This window comes from Psittacula echo (assembly GCF_963264785.1).
Source record: "Psittacula echo genome assembly, chromosome: 2".
In the NCBI taxonomy this organism is placed as follows: Eukaryota; Metazoa; Chordata; class Aves; order Psittaciformes; family Psittacidae; genus Psittacula; species Psittacula echo.
The window spans coordinates 55,822,611-55,845,668 of NC_137737.1; the positions used below are offsets into that span (position 1 = coordinate 55,822,611).

The 23,058-nt window shown below is 39.5% G+C and overlaps 1 protein-coding gene across 6 annotated transcripts in view; it reads right to left on the reverse strand.

Moving 5' to 3' along the window:
- Window positions 1–4,651: 4,651 nt before the first annotated feature.
- Window positions 4,652–23,058, reverse strand: part of CTDSPL (CTD small phosphatase like) — an 83,855-nt gene continuing 65,448 nt past the window's right edge. For all 6 annotated transcript variants that reach the window (XM_080639451.1, XM_080639447.1, XM_080639449.1 and 3 more), the window contains 4 exons: window positions 21,054–21,110; window positions 13,991–14,083; window positions 12,169–12,354; window positions 4,652–10,067 (listed from right to left, as the gene is read on the reverse strand). In XM_080639451.1, coding sequence (XP_080495577.1) covers window positions 9,942–10,067; window positions 12,169–12,354; window positions 13,991–14,083; window positions 21,054–21,110 — 462 coding nt within the window. In that variant the 3' untranslated portion in view covers window positions 4,652–9,941. The remainder of the gene's footprint in view (window positions 10,068–12,168; window positions 12,355–13,990; window positions 14,084–21,053; window positions 21,111–23,058) is intronic.

Consider the following 23,058-nt stretch of genomic DNA (forward strand, 5'->3'; position numbering starts at 1 on the left):
ATATGCATTATCAGACATGAAGAGGATGAAACAAAATAACACAGATAGTTTATTGACAAACTGAATCAAAGCATGAAAAAAAAAAAAAAAAAAAGAAAAGAGAAATCACAAAGCTACACCGTAAAGGAATTTGGTTTTCATCACAAAAGCTCATTAAAATGTGACAAAGAAAACAACCCACTGTCAAGCCAGTAACTCCAACAACCCTCAGACTCTCCAAGTGCAACATGTATTGAGGTGCTGGGTATTCACAGGTGGTGCACATTGCATTCATATGAACAAAACCATCATCCCTCGTGATCTAGAAGAACAGTGGTTCTCAGACGGGGTGACAAGTTTCTGGCTCAGCGGCGACTCCTCTGTTCATCTTCATGTAGCAACAGCCTTATCCTAGCTGGAGTCCAGCCTGAGACGAAGGCCGAGGGGGCCAGCTGTGTTTTGTTTCTTCATCCAGCATTCCCCTGCAATTCGCATCCCAACCAAGTATGTGTCTACAGCACTGTCCTGGGTTCAGCAGTAACAGTCAGTTTTTCTCCTTCTTAGTAGCTGTTGCAGCAAGCAACTCCCTGCACAGGAGATTCAATTTCTGGGAATAAAATGGCAAGATGGACGTCGCCAGATCCCTACAGATGTGATCAACAAAATAACAGCAATGTCTCCACCAACTAATAAGAAAGAAACACAAGCTTTCTTGGGTGCTGTGGGGTTCTGGAGAATGCACATCCCAAATTACAGTTCGATTGTAAGCCCTCTCTATCATGTGACCCGGAAGAAGAACGATTTTTAATGGGGCCCTGAGCAACAACAAGCCTTTGAGCAAATTAAACGTGAGATAGTTCATGGAGTAGCCCTTGGACCAGTCCGGACTGGTCCAGATGTAAAAAATGTACTGTACACCGCAGCTGGGGAGAATGGTCCTACCTGGAGTCTCTGGCAGAAAGCTCCAGGGGAGACTCGAGGTCGACCCCTCGGCTTTTGGAGTCGGGGATACAAAGGATCTGAGGCCAGCTATACCCCAACTGAGAAAGAGATACTGGCAGCCTATGAAGGGGTTCTTGCTGAGCTTCAGGAAACCCAGAAATGTGATGACAGGCAACTAGGGGAAGAAACAAAACCCACAAAGGCAGCTGAAATAATTCCTAGCAAAATGCTCTCAGTAAACAGCAAAAGATCTTGAAGGTGTTCCTGCAGTGATGGCAGAGGGTTGTGCTTTTTTACGCTCGAAAATGTTACTCTCAAATGTAGACTCCTTATACGATAAAGTGGATGAAATGATTCATAAACTCCGAGAGTTCGAAGACAATCTCACCCCTTCCATCATCTCAGCTGTGGAAAAACTGTCCCAGGATCTCAAACAATTGAGGGACGATCTGTCTGATTTATCCAGCTCCTCACGTGTACCAACACACGTCTCAGCTGTTAACAAAAGACGTCCTATTGTTTGATACAGAAGATATAGAAGGCAAACACCACGGGCCACCCTATGGTTTTACCTGCGGGATCATGGAGAAGACATGACGAAGTGGGATGGAAAACCTACTTCAGCTTTGGAGGAACGGGTGCATGAATTGAAAATAGGAACAAGGGTCAAGACTAATCATTCCATGAGAGCTGCAGCTTCAGTCTCTGGTGAGCAGGTTCCCAGATGGAGCGGAAGAGCTGATTTTACTCCAGCTCCTGTGATAACGAAGAATAATCCCAGTCATCCAGGCATTCTAGAAGTCATCATGGACTGGCCAGAGGGCAAAGATTTTGGAATGTCACCAGAGGAGGAGGTGATGCGTGCTGAAGAGGCCCCACCATATAATAAACTGTCAGAAAGTGAAAGGCAGTATGCCTTGTTTACTGATGGGTCCTGCCGTATTGTGGGAAAACATCGGAGATGGAAGGCAGCTGTATGGAATCCTCAACGACAAGTTGCAGAAACTGCTGAAGGAGAGGGTGAATCGAGTCAGTTTGCCGAGGTGAAAGCCATCCAGCTGGCCCTGGACATTGCTGAACGAGAAAAGTGGCCAGTACTTTATCTCTATACTGACTCATGGATGGTGGCAAATGCCCTGTGGGGGTGGTTGCAGCAATGGAAGCAGAGCAACTGGCAACGCAGAGGTAAACCCATCTGGGCTGCTGCACTGTGGCAAGATATCGCTGCCCGGGTGCAGAACCTGGTGGTGAAGGTACGCCATGTAGACGCCCATGTACCCAAGAGTCGGGCCACTGAGGAACACCAGAACAACCAACAAGTGCACAAAGCTGCTAAGATTGAAGTGGCTCAGATGGACTTAGATTGGCAACATAAAGGTGAATTATTTTTGGCTCGGTGGGCCCATGACACTTCAGGTCATCAGGGCAGAGATGCAACATATAGATGGGCCCGTGATCGAGGGGTGGACTTAACAATGGACACTATTGCCCAGGTTATTCATGAGTGTGAAACATGTGCTGCAATTAAACAAGCCAAACGATTAAAGCCTCTTTGGTATGGAGGACGATGGCTGAAGTATAAATATGGGGAGGCCTGGCAAATTGATTATATCACACTCCCACCAACCCGCCAAGGCAAGCGCCATGTGCTTACCATGGTGGAAGCAACCACCGGATGGCTGGAAACATACGCTGTGCCCCACGCCACTGCCCGGAACACTATCCTGGGCCTTGAGAACCAGATTTTGTGGCGACATGGCACCCCAGAAAGAACTGAATCAGACAATGGGACTCATTTCCGGAATAACCTTATAGACACTTGGGCCAAAGAGCATGGCATTGAGTGGGTATATCACATCCCCTACCATGCACCAGCCTCCGGGAAAATCAAACGGTACAATGGGCTGTTAAAAACTACACTGAGAGCAATGGGTGGGGGAACTTTCAAGCACTGGGATACACACTTACCAAAGGCCACCTGGTTGGTCAACACCAGAGGATCTGCCAACAGGGCTGGCCCAGCACAGTCAGAACTTTTACATATTGTAGAGGGGGACAAAGTTCCTGTGGTGCACATGAAGAATTTGCTGGGGAAGACAGTCTGGGTTATTCCTGCTTCAGGTAAAGGCAAACCCACTCGTGGGATTGCTTTTGCTCAGGGACCTGGATATACTTGGTGGGTAATGCGGGAAGATGGGGAAGTCCGATGCGTACCTCAAGGGGATTTGATTTTAGGGGAAAACAGACAATGAACTCAATTGTACGCTGTTGCCTGCTATAGCCATCAACTAGAAGTCTGCAGGGCACCAGCAACTGGCTCTGACTTCCCTCCGACCATAATCCCAACAGAGAATGAACTTTGATAGAACTGGATGAGTTCTGCTGTAAAGGAATGATCAGCATCAGCAGGCAACGATCCAACACTGCACACAGCCTCTCCTGCCCTGAAAGACTGTTACAAGAGATGGAGCCCAACATCATGAACCGAATGGACTCAGTAGCTTTACAGGAATTGGTCCGTGCACTAAGATAACAATGCACTGAAATGAGAGTGAGGGTATATGGAAAATGTGGGATCTGAGCATGACGTGAATGGTATGGAATAAGGGGTGGATACTGTCCTGGGTTCAGCAGTAGCAGTCAGTTTTTCTCCTTCTTAGTAGCTGTTGCAGCACTGTGTTTTTGACTTTTGGCCTGGGAACAAAGCTGATAACACTGATGTTTAGACTGACCAAGGACTTTGTGAGTCTCATGCTCTGCCAGGGAGGAGGAGAAGCTGGGAGGGAGCAGGGACAGGACACCTGACCCAAACTAGCCAAAGAGGTATTCCATACCACAGCACGTCATGCCAGGGGATGTAACTGGAAGCTACCCGGAAGGGCACGTCCTCTTTTCTGTCGGGCTCTCTTTTCCAGCGGGCGGTATCATATTCTCTTCCCTTGTTATTTCCCTTATCATTATTATTATTGGTGGCAGCAGTAGTGATTTGTGTTATACCTTAGTTACTGGACTGTTCTTATCTCAACCCGTGGGAGTTACATTCTTCCGATTCTCCTCCCCATCCCTCTGGGGAGTGGGGGGGGGAAGTAGACTGCGTGGTTCTAATTTACAGCCGGGGCTTAAACCACGACAAGCACTAAATTAAAAGGTGGTTACAAAATTAAGCTATGCTGGTTGCACATATAAGAGTGGCAGAGGCACAATTACAGCACAGGGTCCACCAAGGTCTGGAGGATACAGCTAAGCTGGCACAGCCACCACCTCAAAAATTCAGTTTGCTGCAGACTTCAGCAATGACCAATCTAACCTTTTTCAACTGCTGTTTGGGAAGGTGTGTAACTGCAGATGCACACCTGCTTTACTGACATAAATTGATCTCTATGAAGTCCAAGATGTTAGTGTATGCTCTGTGCTTCAGCAACACTGATTAACACGGCATCGGGCAGACACATGACAACCTGCTTCTCAGCAGAGCTCCCACTGGAATCACACTTGAGGAAGCTTTAAACAAAACACTCCTTGGAACTTTTCCAAGTTTGAGTTTGCCAACCTGTCCAAACCAATTTATTACCCAAAGATCATTTACTTTCCAGTAGCTCCAGCAGAACCAACCAAGGAGCCCTGGTCTCCTGCCAGCATAGCTGAGTTGGTAGGAAGTTTGGATCGCGAAGGTCGCTTGCCAAGAAAACTGCTGGAGACTGCAGGATCCCCTGGAGCTGCAGCCCACCTGGAAGAGCCCTATCCCATTTTGCAGGGAATTAGAGCAGTTGGCTTTCCTTCTGAGTCAGAACACAATAAAAAGGGGAAAAAGTACTGGAAGGCATATACGTGTACAAAGTATTCTGGATTCTGCAGACACTTAGTTTCCATCAGTCAGAACAACAGTATCTTTCTCACCACTATAAATGAGCTGTTTTATGAATTTTGAATACTTGTTTACTGAGTGAAAGAAAGGCATCTTTATCCTAAGTAGTAGCTAAGGAGATTGGTAAAACTAAATAATAATAATTAAAAAAAATACAACTAAAAATAATCAAAGAATCCAACCCACCAGTACAAAGTAAAGGCAGTCTAGGTCATTCCAACCGATCACAGGAATAGCTAACTACTATTTTTAATTGCAACTAATGTGCTATCTTGATCCAGCTGCTTATTCTAACAGGCCTGAGGTTTACTGCTCATAAAGCATTAATAATACGTGCCTTTTCCTAGAAAGGAAGGCTCTGCCTATGTCTTACTGTGTCAGATCCCAAAATAGACTTTCCAAACAAATAAAGTGTTTTGTTCAGATATTCACTTGGGTATGGCACTGATGTTAAGAACAGCAATTCAAGAAGCTGAAGTAAGCCCTTCAAAAGAAGTCACACAGCTTTGAGACTTGAACAAATTATTGTATGATCTCATCCAAGAGATCTAAATAGCTGGAACGTGTGCAAGAGTCACTATCAATTTATTCAGCCGAGTTCATCAGTAGTTCACTAGCTCTGTTTGCACAAGCAGGTGCCAGGACATTCAATAAGGAGTCACATACATGACTTAAAAAGAAGAGAGGGGGAGGAGAGTGGAAGAGAAATGGATGATTTTACTATCTAACGTGATGTGCATTAGCAGGAATAAAGTTCCTCTCAAATTAGGGCAGTGCCTATTACGGAAGGGGAAGTGCAGAAATTCTTTTTCCCAGAGAAGTATTACATGCACAAGTAACTATATTGTTAAATTTTTTTATTTGTGACAGTAAAGAAACCATTCAATACCTGATTGACAACACTTCTCTTTCCTGAAAACACTCATACGCTACCTGTAGTGTTTCTCAAGTATTGCTGGATTGTTCATTGCATTAAAGTGTAAACAGCTCCATTATTAGGAAAAAAGAAAAAAAGAAAAAAAAGAAAAAAAAAAGTGAAAAAATGAAACATTTCCATTGCTTACTCCTCCATTAAGAAGTTCCCAATAAAGCATTAACAAGAATGAAGACAAAAAAAGAAGTCAGATGGGTTTTTACAATATAATGTGAAACAGAAAACTGACAGCTGGTTTTGCATAGTTAGCCCAGAGATTTTTAAGCAATTGCTTCACGCAAGTCTCACCTGCCCTCCTCACCCCACAAAGGCATAACAACATCACAGCACCTTGGAAATCAGAGGCACAAACTTGGTTTTGTTTTACAAATAGGGCTGTGCGGTACTGTGTTTTATTAGCTTAAAAAGAATCTGTAAAACATACGATTATGTGTTTGCAAATTATATAGCTACAGATTTTTTTTTACACTGAAATTTCAGAAGCTGCAACATCCGTACACACCACTGCCATTTAGATACTTTATTGTCCCCAACCAGTCTAACCAAAATCATGCTGTGATAAAGTGATTGCATACATTGATAACCAAATGTATTCAGGTGTTGAGTTTCTTCCATGTATAGCTTTGCTATTCAAAGAAAAGATTAAAGGGCGAAACAAATAGACAAATTATTCTTCCAAAGCCACCCAAATGAACACAGCAACACTGTACATTTGCTACGATCCTCCATTCAAAACCCGCCACACTTCCTGGTGGTTAACAAGTATTCTGCGCACAGCCCTAGTTTACAAATGGCAATTTAATCATAACACTTCAGTTGAATTTCAAGAATCTAAGGCATTCTGCCTTACAGTTTAAGTTAAAAATACCTATACAGGCAAAAAACCTTTTTTAACCCAACATAAAAAGGACAACAGAACTTCAGGCCAGGCAGCACTGTTTCTTTAGCTGAACAGAATGACCAACTGGAAAAGACATCTTAATACTTCTATAATATCCAGAAATAGAATTGAAACCCAGGGTTTATAACAGCCCTGGTGACCTGCATGCATTAACTGCACTTCAAAATATGCAAGAGCTTTAGGAAACAAGTATTTTTTTCCTATTTAAAATACAATCAAATACCCGTATTGCAAATTTTACAAACATTCCACTCATTTTCTGACTTTATGGACAGAACTATATTGCTTTGTTAAAATCTAGAAACCCTAACTATATAGCGTTATGTATAGTCACGCAAACTTAACACTTGAAATTTCAAGTACGATGATAGTGTCAAAATAAACCACTATGACAGTTTGATCCCTTTGGCCAAATTCGATTACCCAGGGAAGTCCAAACCTGACTGCAGAGCACTCCAAGTTTTACTTCAATGGGAGTGAGTTAAAACACCGATATTTTTCACCAGAAGTTACAGAAAATACTCTTAAAATACTAGCAGAGATCGAAGCTGTTGCTAAGTTTTTTCCTTTACATTGTCACCAAATGTCATTTTAAGTTAAAAATAAATCTGTTTTTTGAAATTTGGTGATTTCAAGAGCCCAAACAAACATTACAGAACAAGTAGAGAACACCATCAGAACCGTTCCTACAGAAGCTGGTGCAGAAGTTCAGTTGCCCATTATATGTGGATTTTAAAACAATACAAGACACTTTAATAATCAACATTCATTCACAGACTTAAGGCAACTGGTTCATGAAATCGCTGCTTTCATAAATGCAAACTAATGACATGGTTTGTCTCACATACAACAGGTCACAACCGTTACATGGCAATGTCTCGGTGGGGTTATTTGTTGTCTAATTGGAAGATTGTTTGGTCTAATGCTAGCGAGAAATCTTTGAATTTTTTTCAGCCATTCCTATCATACCTGCAGAACTAACTACAACCTGAATACTTCCCTGCAAACTGTATTTGAAGCATAGAAGCTACAAACACAGATGAAAATACTGCTCAGAGAACAACTTTTTGGCAGCTTAAGAGTTTCATTACTCTGAAGTCAAATACAAAATTAAACAATCTTAAACTGAAAGTAAACGTTAATGGACTAACCAGAATCCATACGTCCTTTTTTTTTTTTTTTAACTCTTTTTCATTTTTTATCAATGTACTTTTCTTTTTTAATGTGACAGTTTTGTCTTTTGTTGTGGCACAGAACTATACAGTACTAAGGTAACGCCAACTGGTAAGAAAATAAAACGGTGATGCCGTACAGACTCACGAGCGTCACGGGACTGCCTCTAACATCCCTCGCTACCAGACAGAGTGAGCAGCTGGTGCACAGCTGTCCTGCAAGGGGCCGAAGTCATCTTTCAGTTTTATACTGCACCTACGACAACCTACTCACTGCCTGTGTAGGCTGGCCTGCCCTTCTATGAAGGAATTTGTTAAGCTGCTTCACCAATGTTTTGGACACGGATGATGATTCCAAGTCCATCACAAAAATGTTTTTCCAAGTCGTCAAGACTTTTTGAGAAAAATAGAAAAGGCGAAGGGGGATCTACTATTCAGTATTTAGCACAAGGCTAATTAGAAGCACCAATTACATCACTTAGTTTTCTCAGACAACAGCCAAACATAGCTGTAATTTTTATGTTTGTAGATTTCTGGTGTGTACAATAATTAAAAGGTGACACTGGTAAGCGGGATAAAAAAAAAAAAAAAGGCACGCCTTGTTCTTCAAAGGCATAAAATATTAGAAGGTTATTCTTTTGAAAGGGATCTATGACACTAAAGAAGATGCTAAGCAGGTTCTCAGATTCAGAGATGAGACTTACTCAACCCCAAAGCCAGAGGACCAATTTTAGTCTAGGCTAGCAACTTCCGCCCTTTTAGCAAGACTCAATAAAGCTACTGATCTGCACCATACACCTTGGGGAAGAAGAATATGAATCAGAGATGTGGGAAAAATATTTTCTGCAATTTTATATACCAAACAAAGGAGAGGGCTTCATCCCAACTGAAAAAAGAAAAAAAAAATTAGAAAAATATAATCTTTTACAGGTCACCTTTAACTGAATTTTCTGGTATATCAGATACCATAGGATTAATACATTGGGGTGGGTTATGAAGCCTGTATTTTATTTATTGCCCAAGTTTGCAGCTTACAGATAAAATGTTTCATAGCACAGGCACAGTGGCAAAAACAGTTTAACAGCCGATGGTCAACTCCATTTGGTGAGTATACAGTAGCAGCAATTAAAAGAAAAAAGTACTCTAAACAGCTCAATACAGATCCAGCTTACCCAGATTTTTTTTGTGGTTTTTTTTTTAAGAAAAGAATCTTAAAACTAATAAATAGATCTCCTCCCCATTCTCCCAAGATAATGGTTTTCCAAAAAACGAGAGGCATGGCAGTTGTGCGTAAGCAGAGACAATAGAATTTCATCTGTCTAGAATAAAAGGTGCTTTAGATCTATTAGCCACCTTATTTTCCCAATTCCATTATTCCTTAATACTCAAACAACTGCAGATATGTCCAAAACTGTGCCCAAAATCATCAGTGAAACCACCATGTAATTAATCAAAATCACCCCTCCCACAACCACTGAAACCTTCTGAGCATGGCAAAATGTAATACAACTTAATGTCATCATGGAGACAGGAACCCAGCATCTTTGTTTCAACTTTTTCCTTTGTTATATATTACAGTGCTCTATAAAATTTTTCCTTTTTCCTTTTAAAGCATTTAGACAATACAAGACTAAAAGATGTCTGGAAATATGTCTTATACAAAAATGAATTTTTATCTTAAAATAACATTCAAAAAGGCACTTCATTCTGTAAGAAAAAAATTCAGAGTCAGGTCAACTGCTCTAAGCAGGGGGGTTAAATTGTCTGCATAGTGGGAGGGGAAGAAAGGGAGAGAAATTCAACTGCTGAAATACAAGCTTCTTTTTTGGCATGTTTTAAGAAAAGCTGATCCAGTAAAAGATGTCCATTTATGAAATTCATTAAAAGAGTCCCATTTAAAATAGCTTCTTTTTTTTTCTTTTTTTTTTTTTCCTTTAAAAAAGTAGTCTGAACACATGACCTTAGGAGTCAGGCTTCTGAAGGCTTAAAAGCATCACTCATGATTGTCCTTCGTGTCCAATGTAACAGGAAGATCAAGAGTAGCACTTCTGACAGGGGTGACCTCCCCAAAGCTTACATTTGAAAGAGCTGAAAAAGATGGGAGACAGCCTCTATCTGCTAGTAGCAGAAGTCAGTCAAAGTTAAGGGCTACCTGTTGCAGAGTTTATGAAGCATACTGTAAACTTCTTCCTCTTTGCTTAGTCCTTCAAAGAAAGGAATAAGATCTAGCAGCTCTGTGTCTGTCATGTCATCAAACCAGGACTGCACAGGCACCTGAAACACAGCAACCAGCAAATACTAAGACGACTTCACGATGTGAAGAACACATGAGTTTTGCCTACGTAGGTGCCCTGTAATACTCATTGCCATTACAGTAAGGCAAAGTGCTGGTCATTAGTATTCAAGCCAAGCACCAGGTTCAAGCCACGGGATTGTCTGGGGTTGGAAGGGACCTTAGAGATCATCTAGTTCCAACCCGCTTGCCATGAGCAGGGACACCTACCAGACCAGGTTGCTCCAAGCCCCATCCAACCTAGCCTTAAACACTGCCAGGGATGGAGCAGCCACAGCTTCTCTGGGCAACCTGTGCCAGTACCTCATCACCCTCACAGGGATATCTAATTAGTAAGTCCACCAAATCAAACTGCAAAACAGCTGACCTTCCAAATCAAACTGTAAAACAACTTACAATAAAGTGTCCAGATAACCTACATTACCCAATACTGGACAGCTGAATTTGCTCAGCAGCCTTCATATTCTATTCACAATAAACTAGAAGGAAGACACAGGTTACGAAGCTGTACTGACACTATTTACAGGCAAGTTTTTTTTCCTGTCTAAGTATTATCAGTGTGAGTCACTAAACATAGGCATGCAGCAGCAACCCCTTCTGGCATGACATTGCAGTGGAAATATTTAAACAGTGAGTACAGAACAGTTCTCGATTAAAATATAAGACCTTGCAAGTCGGTTCAGAAAATAACGCACATAATAACACTTCTTAAATATGTGGGCTGGATTTAGGGAAGGAGTTCTGTGTATCTTTACTATGCAAGTATACTGAGGTCTTTTGAAGACTATCTTGGATCTTGTTACAAGCTCTGGTTTCTGCAGAGACTCAAACATTGGTTAGCTAGCAGCACTTTTCTATGTGTGATTGAATCACTCTGACAAGGCCTTTAATTTCGTCTCCCAAATTTCTACAGCTCATTATTTTCCTGGCACCGAATTCTGAGATGGCAAGTGATGATCTGGATCAGGTTTTTAATTTTTAATTTTAACCATGAACATAAATTACAGCTACAGCTCTTGGTTATTATAAATAGCAACTTTAAGCCATGTGTGGCACCAACCAGAAAAATGTTTTCACCTGATCACTTAGGGCACCACAGTATTAGGATCTGATCTTAAAAGCTGACTGCTGCAAAGTAAATAGCTCATGTTAAAAATAAAAAAGCTATCCCAGAGAGGCAGGACCATGCAAAACGGTGTTCCTGATAAGAATTTCCTACATTAATTTTAACAGTTCACAGAAAACGCAGCCTAGAAACATCAAAGAAAACACTGCACAGCCTGGTTCTTTAAAAGTCAGTAGATCTAAGGGGAGCTCCAGCTTGCTATGCTGGCAGCTACAAAACAGATGTGAGCATCTGTACTGACTGGAGCAATGGATGGAACAAGTGCCAGACCATTCCACCACAGCTTCTGGAGTTGATACAAAACACAGTTAAAACGTGCATGGCTCCAAATTATTCTCCCTTGAAGTACTGCTGCTTGCCTTTTATCCTTATTCCTAAAACCTGATGAACTTGTTGACTAACATTTCTAATCATGAAGCGACTTATCACAAAAATACCTAAAAAAAAGCATAACACCACAACAGGATCTTCATTTTTTAATTCCCCTTAGCCACGAATACAAAACTCAGATAGTAACCAGCAAAGCATTAATTATCGTGTCTAATAAAACGTTTTCTTTCACATAATGAAAAAAGATGGGAGTACCAAAAGCCATTCTTTCTGAAATCACCATTCCAAAGAACAAAAGATAATGCTGGAGGGCAGCTTTGCTTTTTAGAGCTACTTTAGTTTTTCAGGTTCTACACTGCTTGGTATTTCTAAAAACTGACTGACTGAAGGCTAATAGCTAAAACTGAAAGCAGACAAACAGTCACGATTATGACACACTGTCAAGATCAGTTTGCCCTAGTCCTTTACCACTTGACAGTGGAAACAAAACCTACCTGCAGTCTAAGAAAATACAGAAACTAAGACATGTTAGCGTTCTGAAAGGCTATTTTCTGAATCAGGAATTCTGGGCAAGGATGAGAAAGATAAAGCAATGCTTGAGTATCTCGAATAGTAAGAATACTTACTGCATTTTCAGGATGGAAGATGTAAGATGCAGGGGAATTATCTACTATAATAACTTTACTCAGCTCACGTCCCAGTCGACTCAGATCCTTCACATAATTTCCTCGGTGAAAAACACAGGATTCTCTAAAGAGCCTTGCCCTGAACACACCCCAGCGATCAAGTAAGTCAGCTACTGGGTCTGCATACTTAAAAATAGAAGTTAGAAACATGAAGTTAGCAATGTGCAAATAAGGCTAATGCACAGAACTATACAAAAGAAGGGACACAATTTCAGATAAAATGTTCTTTCTTCAATTTCTTCCCTGCTCCTTGTTAATTAACTTGCATGCCTGCAAATCTGAAGTGATTAATAGAGACAGAATGCAAAAGTAGGATTGTTATCTTTCTATGGAAGGCTAACTTGCACTCTAATGCTTTCTGTGATTTATCAATTGGGTTTTGTTCTTACAGCCAACTTACAGTTACGCTAGGAGTTACCTAGAATTTGCTGGATCCAGAGATGTCGCTTATTACCATAAAATCAGCCATTGCTAACAGGAAAATTATATGAAGTAATTTCCAGAATCAATTCATTTCTATGGGCCTCCAAAGATAAACTGCAATGAATGCATCTCAGCTTGATGTAGCTTTAGCAAATGATACCCTTGGAGCGACTGGGTCAGTAAGAATCTGAAGATCACCAAACTGCATAATTGGGCCATAAAGGATCAGACAAAGATATTCTTAGGAAAAATAGTCATGTACAATAGTTGGAAATTCTCATTTTATACATAAGATGATACTTTAAGTGAGACACAGCTTCAAATCCAACAATTCATATAAACTGCCCGAAGAAAAATATCCAAATAAACTAGAACATGAAATAACCATGTACTTGAAAATGGTAGTTAACTTTTTTTTGCAGGATAGGAGTTACCACTTTATTTTAAACTGGGAAACAAAACTGATGTCAAAATCAATCATCTTTCTTGACTATGAAAACTGCCAGACATGTAACTGCAGTATGAAATTGTTCCTTTTTTAGGATTTTCACAATGTGACTGAACAGAACACGGTAAACAGATTGCAGGGAAGAATTCTCTGATAAGACGGCACTAAAGTAGATCAAACAGGGTCCTGTCCCCTTCCACCATCTCTACACTAGGTTGAAGTAAAAGCTTACTATGTTATAGTATTATTTAGAAATAAGCAATATAATTTTACGAATAAGACACCACAAATACAACACACTGAAAGAAGTGAAGAATTTAAGATGTCTACTACACACATGTCTACCACAAAACTACCTACGAGGTACTACCACTACTGGAGACCAGAGGGCACAAAATATTCCTGTTGATGATTCAAGGTTTGCAAAATGTCTGATTTTCTAACTCCAGATTGCAACTGCACCTTGACAGAATGAAAATACGTTCCAATTTTCAGATGCAGTGAATTTCTGAATCACTGGTTAATCGTGTAGATAGCATTAAATACAGTGTGTTTTATTTCATGCCCAGCTTTAATACAGTGCTTTACTCGCACGCTATTTGTTCTAATTTCTCACTATAACCATGGTAACTTGTGTAAGCCTTTCATATTGGCATTATGAGCAATGCATGGAGGCTACATTATGAGACAAGCCCATATGTGATGGGGTTACCATGGAAACACTTACCCACACACTAGCAGACAAAGTACACACTGTCAGACAAAGAAGCAGAAAAGAAGGGGAAAAATTAAGATAGTACCCATTGTGGAAATAATTATCCATAGAAAACCCAACCCAGAAGTCCGCTGACCAGTACCGAACGGGCTAACGAGATGAAGAGCAGAACAAACCTTGGCTAGGCTGGCTGTGAAGAGTACACATTCAAAGAGCTCTCCCATCCTCTGAAGAAACTCATCCACATGTGGTCGTTTCAATACATAAACCTGGAATGATAACGACTATTTAGGTCAAATAGTCCTTAAGGTAAAAGGAAAGAAAAGAAAAAAATAATCAAAACAATACACTCCTATAATCTAAACGCTTGAAGAAACAAAAGTTAACATGGAAGCAGTTCAAATGAAATGCTGAAAAGAAAAAAAAAGTATTTAAGATAAAAGTAGACATCCAATAATGAGAAATCTGAATGCATGGGCTGCCAAGACCCATGCTGATTATGCAATTGCAAATACTGTGCATCATCTGGAGTGATGCTTCTTGAAAAATCTCATTAAAGGCAAAGAGTGACAGCAGGGCTTCTCAAAAAACAAGGATTCAGATCTCTCAACCGAAATGAATTTGGTGCTGGTGTCTTCAGTCCTGCAGAGCTTTACAGAAGGAATAAATCTGACGAAACCTCTATGAGGACAGGAATTGCACAATAGGGAACAGTTTTCTTCCTGTGGCTAATTCTTCCTTTTTTTTTTTCCTTTCGTCTCATTCCAGGTGCCAAACACCGTATCTCACTACACAGTTACCAGCTCTGCAGAGAGGCTTCATCAAAAACCTTCACAGCACCATGTAGACCTTCTAGCAAATGCTGCTTTCAAAACTTGGTGGCAAAGGTCTACAGCATCTTCTACTGCGACCTTGCCAGAAAGATGGCAAATATTCAGGATCTCTCCTCTCTGGAGCAGCTTGGTTTCAGCAACACTACATTGTCTTTCTGCATTGACAACCATACAGGCAGCTTTTGGCTGCCTACTGTCAACAGTATGATTAATAGATTTTAGAGCCTCCCTGCCTCTCTTCTTAGAGCAAGCAGGAACATTTGTGTTCACAGAAAATACCAAGATAAGATAACTGCTGCTCAGAAAACTTAGAAATAGGTCACAATATAGTGGGAAGCTGAAGAGGGCAGCCTGCTTGAATAGTATTTATCTATGTTGCTGCAGTTGGATTAAAAGTTTGAGAGAAAACACCAGCCGCATTTTAACTTCTCTGTTTGGCAAGTGATCCTTAATACTAGAAATTTCAAGTGGAGAAGCCTGGCATAGAATTGACTTCAGGAAGAATTGAAGACTGATGCAATTTCAGGAATTTCTTTCTTTCGTATGTAGAATTAGATTAGTTGTATGTGTTTTACTAGATTCATATTAATAAAGAGGTAAAAACCATCAGGGACCCAGAGAAAAACCCTGAAGGAGAAAAATATGGAAATGCCAGCTTGAACTGAAGTGCAACAATAAAAGCCTTTAGCAGAAGAAGAAAGCAAGCTGCAAAATTGAAATTGAAAACCTCATTCTAAAAACAGAGTTTTATTAAAAGCATGTATGATAGAGCTGTACCTTCATGATGGAAGCAGAAATGTTAATTACGTTTTCACTTTATGTAGCATACAGCTCATAGCATGAAGACTTTCTCAGCTTCAAATTTATTTCTATGAATTATTTCTGGCCCCTCAAATTCAAACAATACATTCAAACTTTGATATAGATAATTTATAACCCAAGATTTTGTATTTTTTAAACAACCGTAGCACCTAACCAATCAAATAAATGTGACGTTATCAATTAAAGACAGTTAACAGATGTACTCCAACACCACTCTCTTTCCAGATAATTACAGCACTTTCCTGTATTTCACTAGGCATAAACCAAGTAATTTCCTCTCCTATAACAATGCAATTGATTTTTCACTTAAATCTTACTACACAAAGTTTTCTCTAGCATTTCCTTTCCAAATTACATCTTCAAGTTAAAGACACAGGTAGAAAGACAACTGCAGTCCCTCTGCATTTGGGTATTTGGGAAAGAGACTATCCCATCTGCCAGTTATAAGAGGAAAGATAGCAGGATGCAAGCTGCTCCATAACTCTACAGCTCCTAATGAAATACCTAAGTCTTTAGCCTTAAATTATATCCTCATACTTATTTTTAGGGAACAAAATGGACACAGAGTCTTAAAAGTCAGTCTTGGATAGTAAGTGCTGGAGTTTAGTATTAATTTCCCTTCTAAAACCTTAGTGTTTACAGCCACAGCAAAAGAAGTCTCCTCTTTGCTCTCCATCCCTATCTATGCCTCTGTCAGTAAAGTATTTCCACTTGGAATGTAATTACAAACTCCAAGCCAAGGATATGAACTTTGCTGCTTGCAACATAACTCACCTCCCCCATAAGGAGAGCATATAGTATATCAACCCAGTAGCTACAAACTAAGAGCTCCTTAACCACAGGCTTGCGGACAGGCGTGGGCTTATATAGGCTTATAAATGCAAATATCTGCAATTTTTTTTTTCCAGAACAACTGATCTTAATACTCTGGTTATTCTCCTTTATTTTCCTTGAAGTTTTTGTGAGAAATCCTACTTAGACACTGGAAGCAACTGCAAGTGTACTGGTATCCTGGGCTACAAAATCTCTTTGGTTTACTTCACATAGAAAGCTTTCTTCAGCTGACAGTGCAGCTCTTTTCTCCTCTTCCTCCTCACTTGGAATTTTTTCCCTTTTACTTTGTTAGTGGCTAGACTTGAATCTCAATGCCGCATGGTTATTTGTGGCTTGGCTTTTTCCTCCATTGCCTGATGTCTTCAGTTTAAGTCTCTAGACTAACTGGCTCCTGGCATTTTTCTGAGATTTATATACTGTCTTCAGGGTATTAAAAAAACCCAACTCCAGTTTTTCCTGTATTGTACACTCACTAATTTCTTCATTATCACAGTAAGAACTTAGAGGAATACAATCTTTTTAAAAATAGATTTAAAATAAACCCTGCTCTTAAAATGTAGGCACAAATCAGGCACTAGGCATGTTTTCACAGGATTCTGTACTTAGGGATGCTAATGGCAGAGCACAAGTAATTATCTTTAATTGTTTTCAAGCATTTGGTATTTCCACATACATTTTCTATACCCCAAAGCAGTTTTAACCTAAAAAGACTCTGTATTTGTAAAATGAAAAGAGAAACCCAGCTTGATTTTAATCTCTTAATTAGGACACAAGGAATTGCCTTTTGAAACCAGCTTTATAATAACAAAATCTTCAATAATGACAAAGAAATCTGCCAATGACAACTCAAGCTCCCGGACTCTCCTGTTTTGTAGGCTGCATGATCTTCTTAACAGCGAGCTGAAATAAACACGTGTCCTTGAGCCTTGTCTTTCTGGTTCCCACAGTTTTGGTTGCCTCCCAGTGCAAGTAACCAAGAATAGGCCAGCTAGAATGGATACAGCCTATCCTGGATTACTTGAACCAGGCCACAGCCTTCTGTAAGAAAAATCAACCAATTTTGTCCTTTATAGAAAGGAAGTTCATTATCTGAACAGCGTTCTCCCCCACCAATAAAAACCATTTTGTAAATTACATTCAAAGTATACATGCCAAACATTTAACTTTCAAGAACTGAAAATAAGAAATTAATTAAAAAAACCCAAACAAACAAAAAAAAAACAAAGAAAGCACCAAAACCTTAAAACTTAATTTTACCCAATAAACAAATTACATTCAAGAATGAAATTCCAAGTAACACCAAATCAGACTCTTCCAGGCTGCCCTCTTTACTCTTTGTCACCAACAGCAGGGCACAAAGGCACTGCAAGTGAATTTAGACAAAAGACAAAGGACATCCACACTCCATGAATCTCCACTCCTTAGGGATTAATGCTATATTTAACACATGGTTTCTAATCTGGGGTTGTGATTGCTCTGCACTTGTTAAATGGGAAGCATGCTGCAAAAGAGAAGCTGTGTTCTCACAGAAGTTATGTCAAGGGTACCAACAGGTTAAATATCTTTCTCCAGCTACTGCTTTCACCCTCAGTAAGTTTCCTCTAAAAAGCACTCTCAGTTGCAACACATTTCACTGGACTTCCCACAGTTTCTCACTTACAATTTGGTTGAGCAAGGGACCAGCTCTGATTTCCTTTTATTCAGAGAACCCAAAGAGAAATGAGAGAACTGGCCAGAGGAGTGTCAGCTTGCATTAGAAATGCCCTTTTGTATCTGTGCCATCATTTCCAACACAAAGCGTGGGATTCATCTCCTGTAACTTTAGCTGCCCTGCATACGGGTAGACAGGCACAGTCTCTGCAGGCATCTGAAGCCCCATAACAGATGGGAGGTGCCACCACACGAGTTACTTCCTTGTAAAATAAAATGATAAATAATTTCTAAAGATAAGGTAAATTAAGCTAGAGAAAGAAAGATGGGAGAGACACAAGGGCTGTTCTCAAAAGTATTTTTTAATGTAGGGAAGCTGGTTTATCCAAGCACTCTTTAAGACAATAATTTCAATTGTCCTCCTTATAGAAGAACAAGAGTCTCTCTGACCTATGGGTTACAAATGATATAAGGGAAAATAAGCTCCCCAGACTAAAGATAGCCCTTTGAATGCCTCTGCTGTACAACAAAAAATGACAATATTTACCATGAACTAAAGTCATTATATAAATCAGTCTTCTCAGAACTCTTTCAAGGATACAGCAACTGATTTTGCTATGACTTCTATTTTTGGTATAGAAGATCTGAAGAATCTCATATAATTTCAGATTTCTTTCTCAATGGGCACTTCTGCAATGGTGTTCCGCATTTGTTTTCCATGGGGCTCTGTCTGAGGCAGAGTTCAAGTACCACAACAGTCTGTCAGGCAATCTCCTCCTTGCTAAGATACCAGGCTTACTGGTAAAGCAGGTAGGGATACGCACTATGAATAGTATGGTCCCACAGCACTTCACATGCCCTGTGATACTGTAAACAGGTGGAAGTATTTCCCAGTGCCAGTGAATAATCTTTTGAGTATATAAACTGCTTAAGAAAACAGACAAGCATTATACACATGACATTCTGACACATAAAAGATTGTTAGTATTGGGTTTTTTATGCCTTAAGTGAATAAAGAATTACAGGTTTCAAGTGGGATCCAGTTGTCAAAGCTCTCTGGCCTGTGTTAGTGCACATCTGGCTAAGCCAGAACATCCACTTTCGCCCTTTAGATTGCAACAGTTAAAAAAGCCCCAGAAGACTGCTGGGTGACAGTACATTACTTAGCTTGCAGAGGTATTACGAATACATGAATCCAAAACTTCACCTATTCTGCACATGATATAAATTATCTTTATTTGAAGGATCACAAATTCCTTACAATTAACTTCATTTCTACCACCCAGATGCAACCAAGATATTTACCTATTTTGGAGATTTAGAACTTGAAAGACAAAGTGATTTAGCAATTTCTTTGAAAATTACATAGGAAGTCTCCAGCAAAGCACAGTCAGAGATTAACTTCACTTGACCTTCTCCATCAGGAGCATCATGCCTCCTCTTCACATTTAGGGTATGCACAAATCCACTCCCTTTGACCATTTTTAATTCTTCCCCCCTCATGGAGGCATCTTGAGAGCCTAACTGCATTATTTTTGGTGAAGAATCTCAAAGTTTGCACTAAGGAAGGGAAAAGCAACAGGCTTTTAAAGCTCTTGACTGTAAAGCCCCAATAGTCTTTTTATTGGGTTTTGTTTCAAGATGCAAATACATAATCTTGACAAGCCAAATGACCACAACCCTAAGCCATTCAAAATTGTTAGGCAAACTATTTAATTCCCTTTCAAAAGCATTCTAGGCAGTTTTAAGAGAGAAAATGCCTGCACTACAGCACCAATCACAACTAAAGCCCACATCAAATGAGGACCGACAGTATCACAATACAAACCTCCCAAAACATCACTTATGTGTTTTAAGCATTCAGCTCTGGTGAACATTACATGTTTAAGTACACAAAACACTAATTTTTTTCTACATAAACCAGGCACAGTGTAAAAACGGTCAAAGCAACTACCATTTTAAAACACGTTTCAGTCCACTGACTGGTATTTAGTAATTATTTTAAGAGTGACACTTACATGGGCAGTTTTCATAACAGGAGATCAAACAAAACTATGAACTATCTTCACGATCTATGAATTGTTCCAAGATCAAAATATGAACCTATTTGTCCAAGTAATTAATATAAACCCCAGCATTTTAAAAAATATTTAAAATCTCCATTAAATCACATGCAGATTTACAACTTAGTAACCGCATTATCTGTAACCTATAACAACCAACAGAAGATATTTCAAACAATTCGCAAGATTCATATACCAGAAAGGCTCAGCTTCACATTAACCTGTATAACCAGTCTCCAGCAAGAACTTTAATGTCTATCTGAAGAGTAAAATGCATGGCACTGTAATTTAGTCCATTCAAAGTTTTCAGAAATGACTACTGATTAAAGACACCAAGCCATGATACACAAAGGGGACTGATTTTCAAATTACGGGTGTTTTGCATTTATAAAAAACCATTTCACAAGGTCTCAACTGAAGCTCTTAAAGAGAAAGACAAAAATTATTCCCTTCACAATTTTGTGCAGAGCTTTTAAAGATGCTGAAGTGTATGCAAAGTCCTATCAGAGGAACTTAAAATTATTTACAGGAAGAAAAGGGACAGAATTTAAAGACTGCCACAAAACCCTAAGAAATGTATGTTCTTCCTTAATACTTTTATAATGCTTTGTTCACATGAATTACATTAATCATATGACTGACATTAAAGCCAATTTATGTCCCATTTCTCTGTAGGGGGAATGAGAAATGCAGTATTTGGAGTTTTTTCTAGGCCCAGCAATGTTTGAAAACCCATCCTTCGATCATTTCCTGTTTGAAAATGTTTTAAAACTGATAAAGAGTCAAGTATTAAAGTCCTGAAAGAGATATTCTGGAAATCTGAAAAAGTTAAAATTGAGGTTTAGTAGTTAGAAACTACACACTCGATCAAACAGTGATGCCTGTCTGGATGACAGGCATTCCAGGGTACACAGCTTCTGCATTTCAGAAAAGGGCAAGCTATTGAATGTAAAGCAGCAAACGGAGAAATATAATCCTTCATGGCACTAAGGACAATTCCGCTACTAGAACAATGATAAAGGAACAATGGCATTTACCTGATGTATGGTTCCATCAATTTCAACAGGAACGATGAAATCAGCATTGCTAATTGGCTAAAAAGAATGACAACGAAATAAATCAACATTAAAAACAAGATAATTAGAGGGAAAACCTTGGGAGGGTAAAAGAGAAGAGTACTTACTTCTCAGGAACAAGTTAAAAAGCATTACTGATTATACAGATACACTCTGTGTGTGTACCCTTTACACACACAAGTCAGAAACCTTACAGAGCTGCATTCACCAAGTACTGAACTTCCCTCTTCTCTCATATTTTGAGGCATCATACAGTGTAATATACTGTACTGCTTGAATAGCCCCCACTCTACCAGCAAGTGTGTCTACCAGGAAAAACATCTATTTGCATTAACTTCTTCCTCAGATCTGTGTGGATGATGGCAAAGAAATTCAGCTATGTGCTTCATTTATTTTACTTTGGGACTTCAATTAGTAATTAATTCAAAGTAAAGACAGTGATAAAAGTAATACCTAATGGTTATATTTGAATCAGGAGCTGTAACAAGCCTTAAGTTGCATAGTTAACTGATTCTCAAGACATGATCCCTCAAGAACATGCTATACAAATCAAAATAATCATGTAAAACTGCATTTTGAATTCAAAAGGGAAGTGCAGGTCCAGTCTGTCAAAGCCCTTGAATCCACTTTTCTAGCCTGTTCAGTACAACTTATTTCTTAAGAGTTACTGTGAAAAACTGCTGGTCAAGTAAAATTACTTTAGAATGCAGAGAAACAAAATGACCATAAGAATTCCTATGGAAGGCAACACCCTCTCTCACTAGCAAGCTAAGAAGGAAGATACCTTGATTTGACAACTGCAGGTGCTGTGTCAGAGGGCAAATGAGAAGCTACACTGAATCTACTTGTCCTGACCAACCAGTATTGGCAATCATACTGCCAGAGCAGCTGAGGCTGGAAAACACCATTGTCAGTGACTGCTGCAGTAGTATGATCTAGAGAATTCCCCAAACACATGCAGATACAATCTAGATTTTTTTTTCACTTCGCTGACATCAAGCTATGTCCAAGATATATCCTCCTTTCTGCTTCTGAAAAGGACAGAGGGGAGACTGCCTTCTGTTACCTACATGAAGCCCCTCAGACAGAAGATACTCTGCATCATCTCCAATAGTCACAGAACAGGTACACAAAAATGCTCTGAATCTTGAAAGAAACCCAAATGAACTGTCAGAGTCAGCCACCAGTTTTCAAGCGGGTGCCAGTTTTGTGCATACGTTGAAGAAACTTGCACGCACTTGAAAAATTTAGGTATGCATGACTCCCTCAAGCAAGATAAATATCCTGTAGCAACAGAAAAAGAATAGGTCACTGCAAGTTGCTAAGGTTTTGAAGTCCACTGATAAAACTACAGCTATTACTGAACTTTCTAATTGCTGAAAGTTAACAGGAGCAACACCAACCAGGTGTCGGAGAAAACCACATTCTGTTTAGACAACTTCATTTGTGCTAACAAATAAAATTCACCCTTAAACTCTAACACTAACCAAACTACTCTCAACTACCTATTTGCTTTCCCCACTTGTACTTTAGGTACTACATAGCTTTCTTGTTGGCACAAGCCATACGGAAGAGAGCATGGACTGGGGTTCTGGACTTCATCATGATGGGGAGACAGGAGAGAACTCTGCAGCAATTTGCTGGATAAAGGTTTCTGGAGTTGCACACATGAAGCACGTACATGCCTACAGTGGGAACCACAGAGAGTGTGAAAGGAGACAATGCATTTCCCATTGAAAATCTTCAGTTAGAACAGTTTCTATTTAATGAAAAGCTTCAGAGTTTTAAATGTTCTCAAAGTGTTTCACAGACAGTTTTGAATATGACTACATTCCAGACTTGCATGTGGTTTAATTCATTTTATACAAAACCATGTTTACATCTCCTTGATTCAATAAGTTATGAATTTTGCCTCTATTATTGTTTTATGATGGGAATGATAACTATACTGTCTATCTATTTCTTT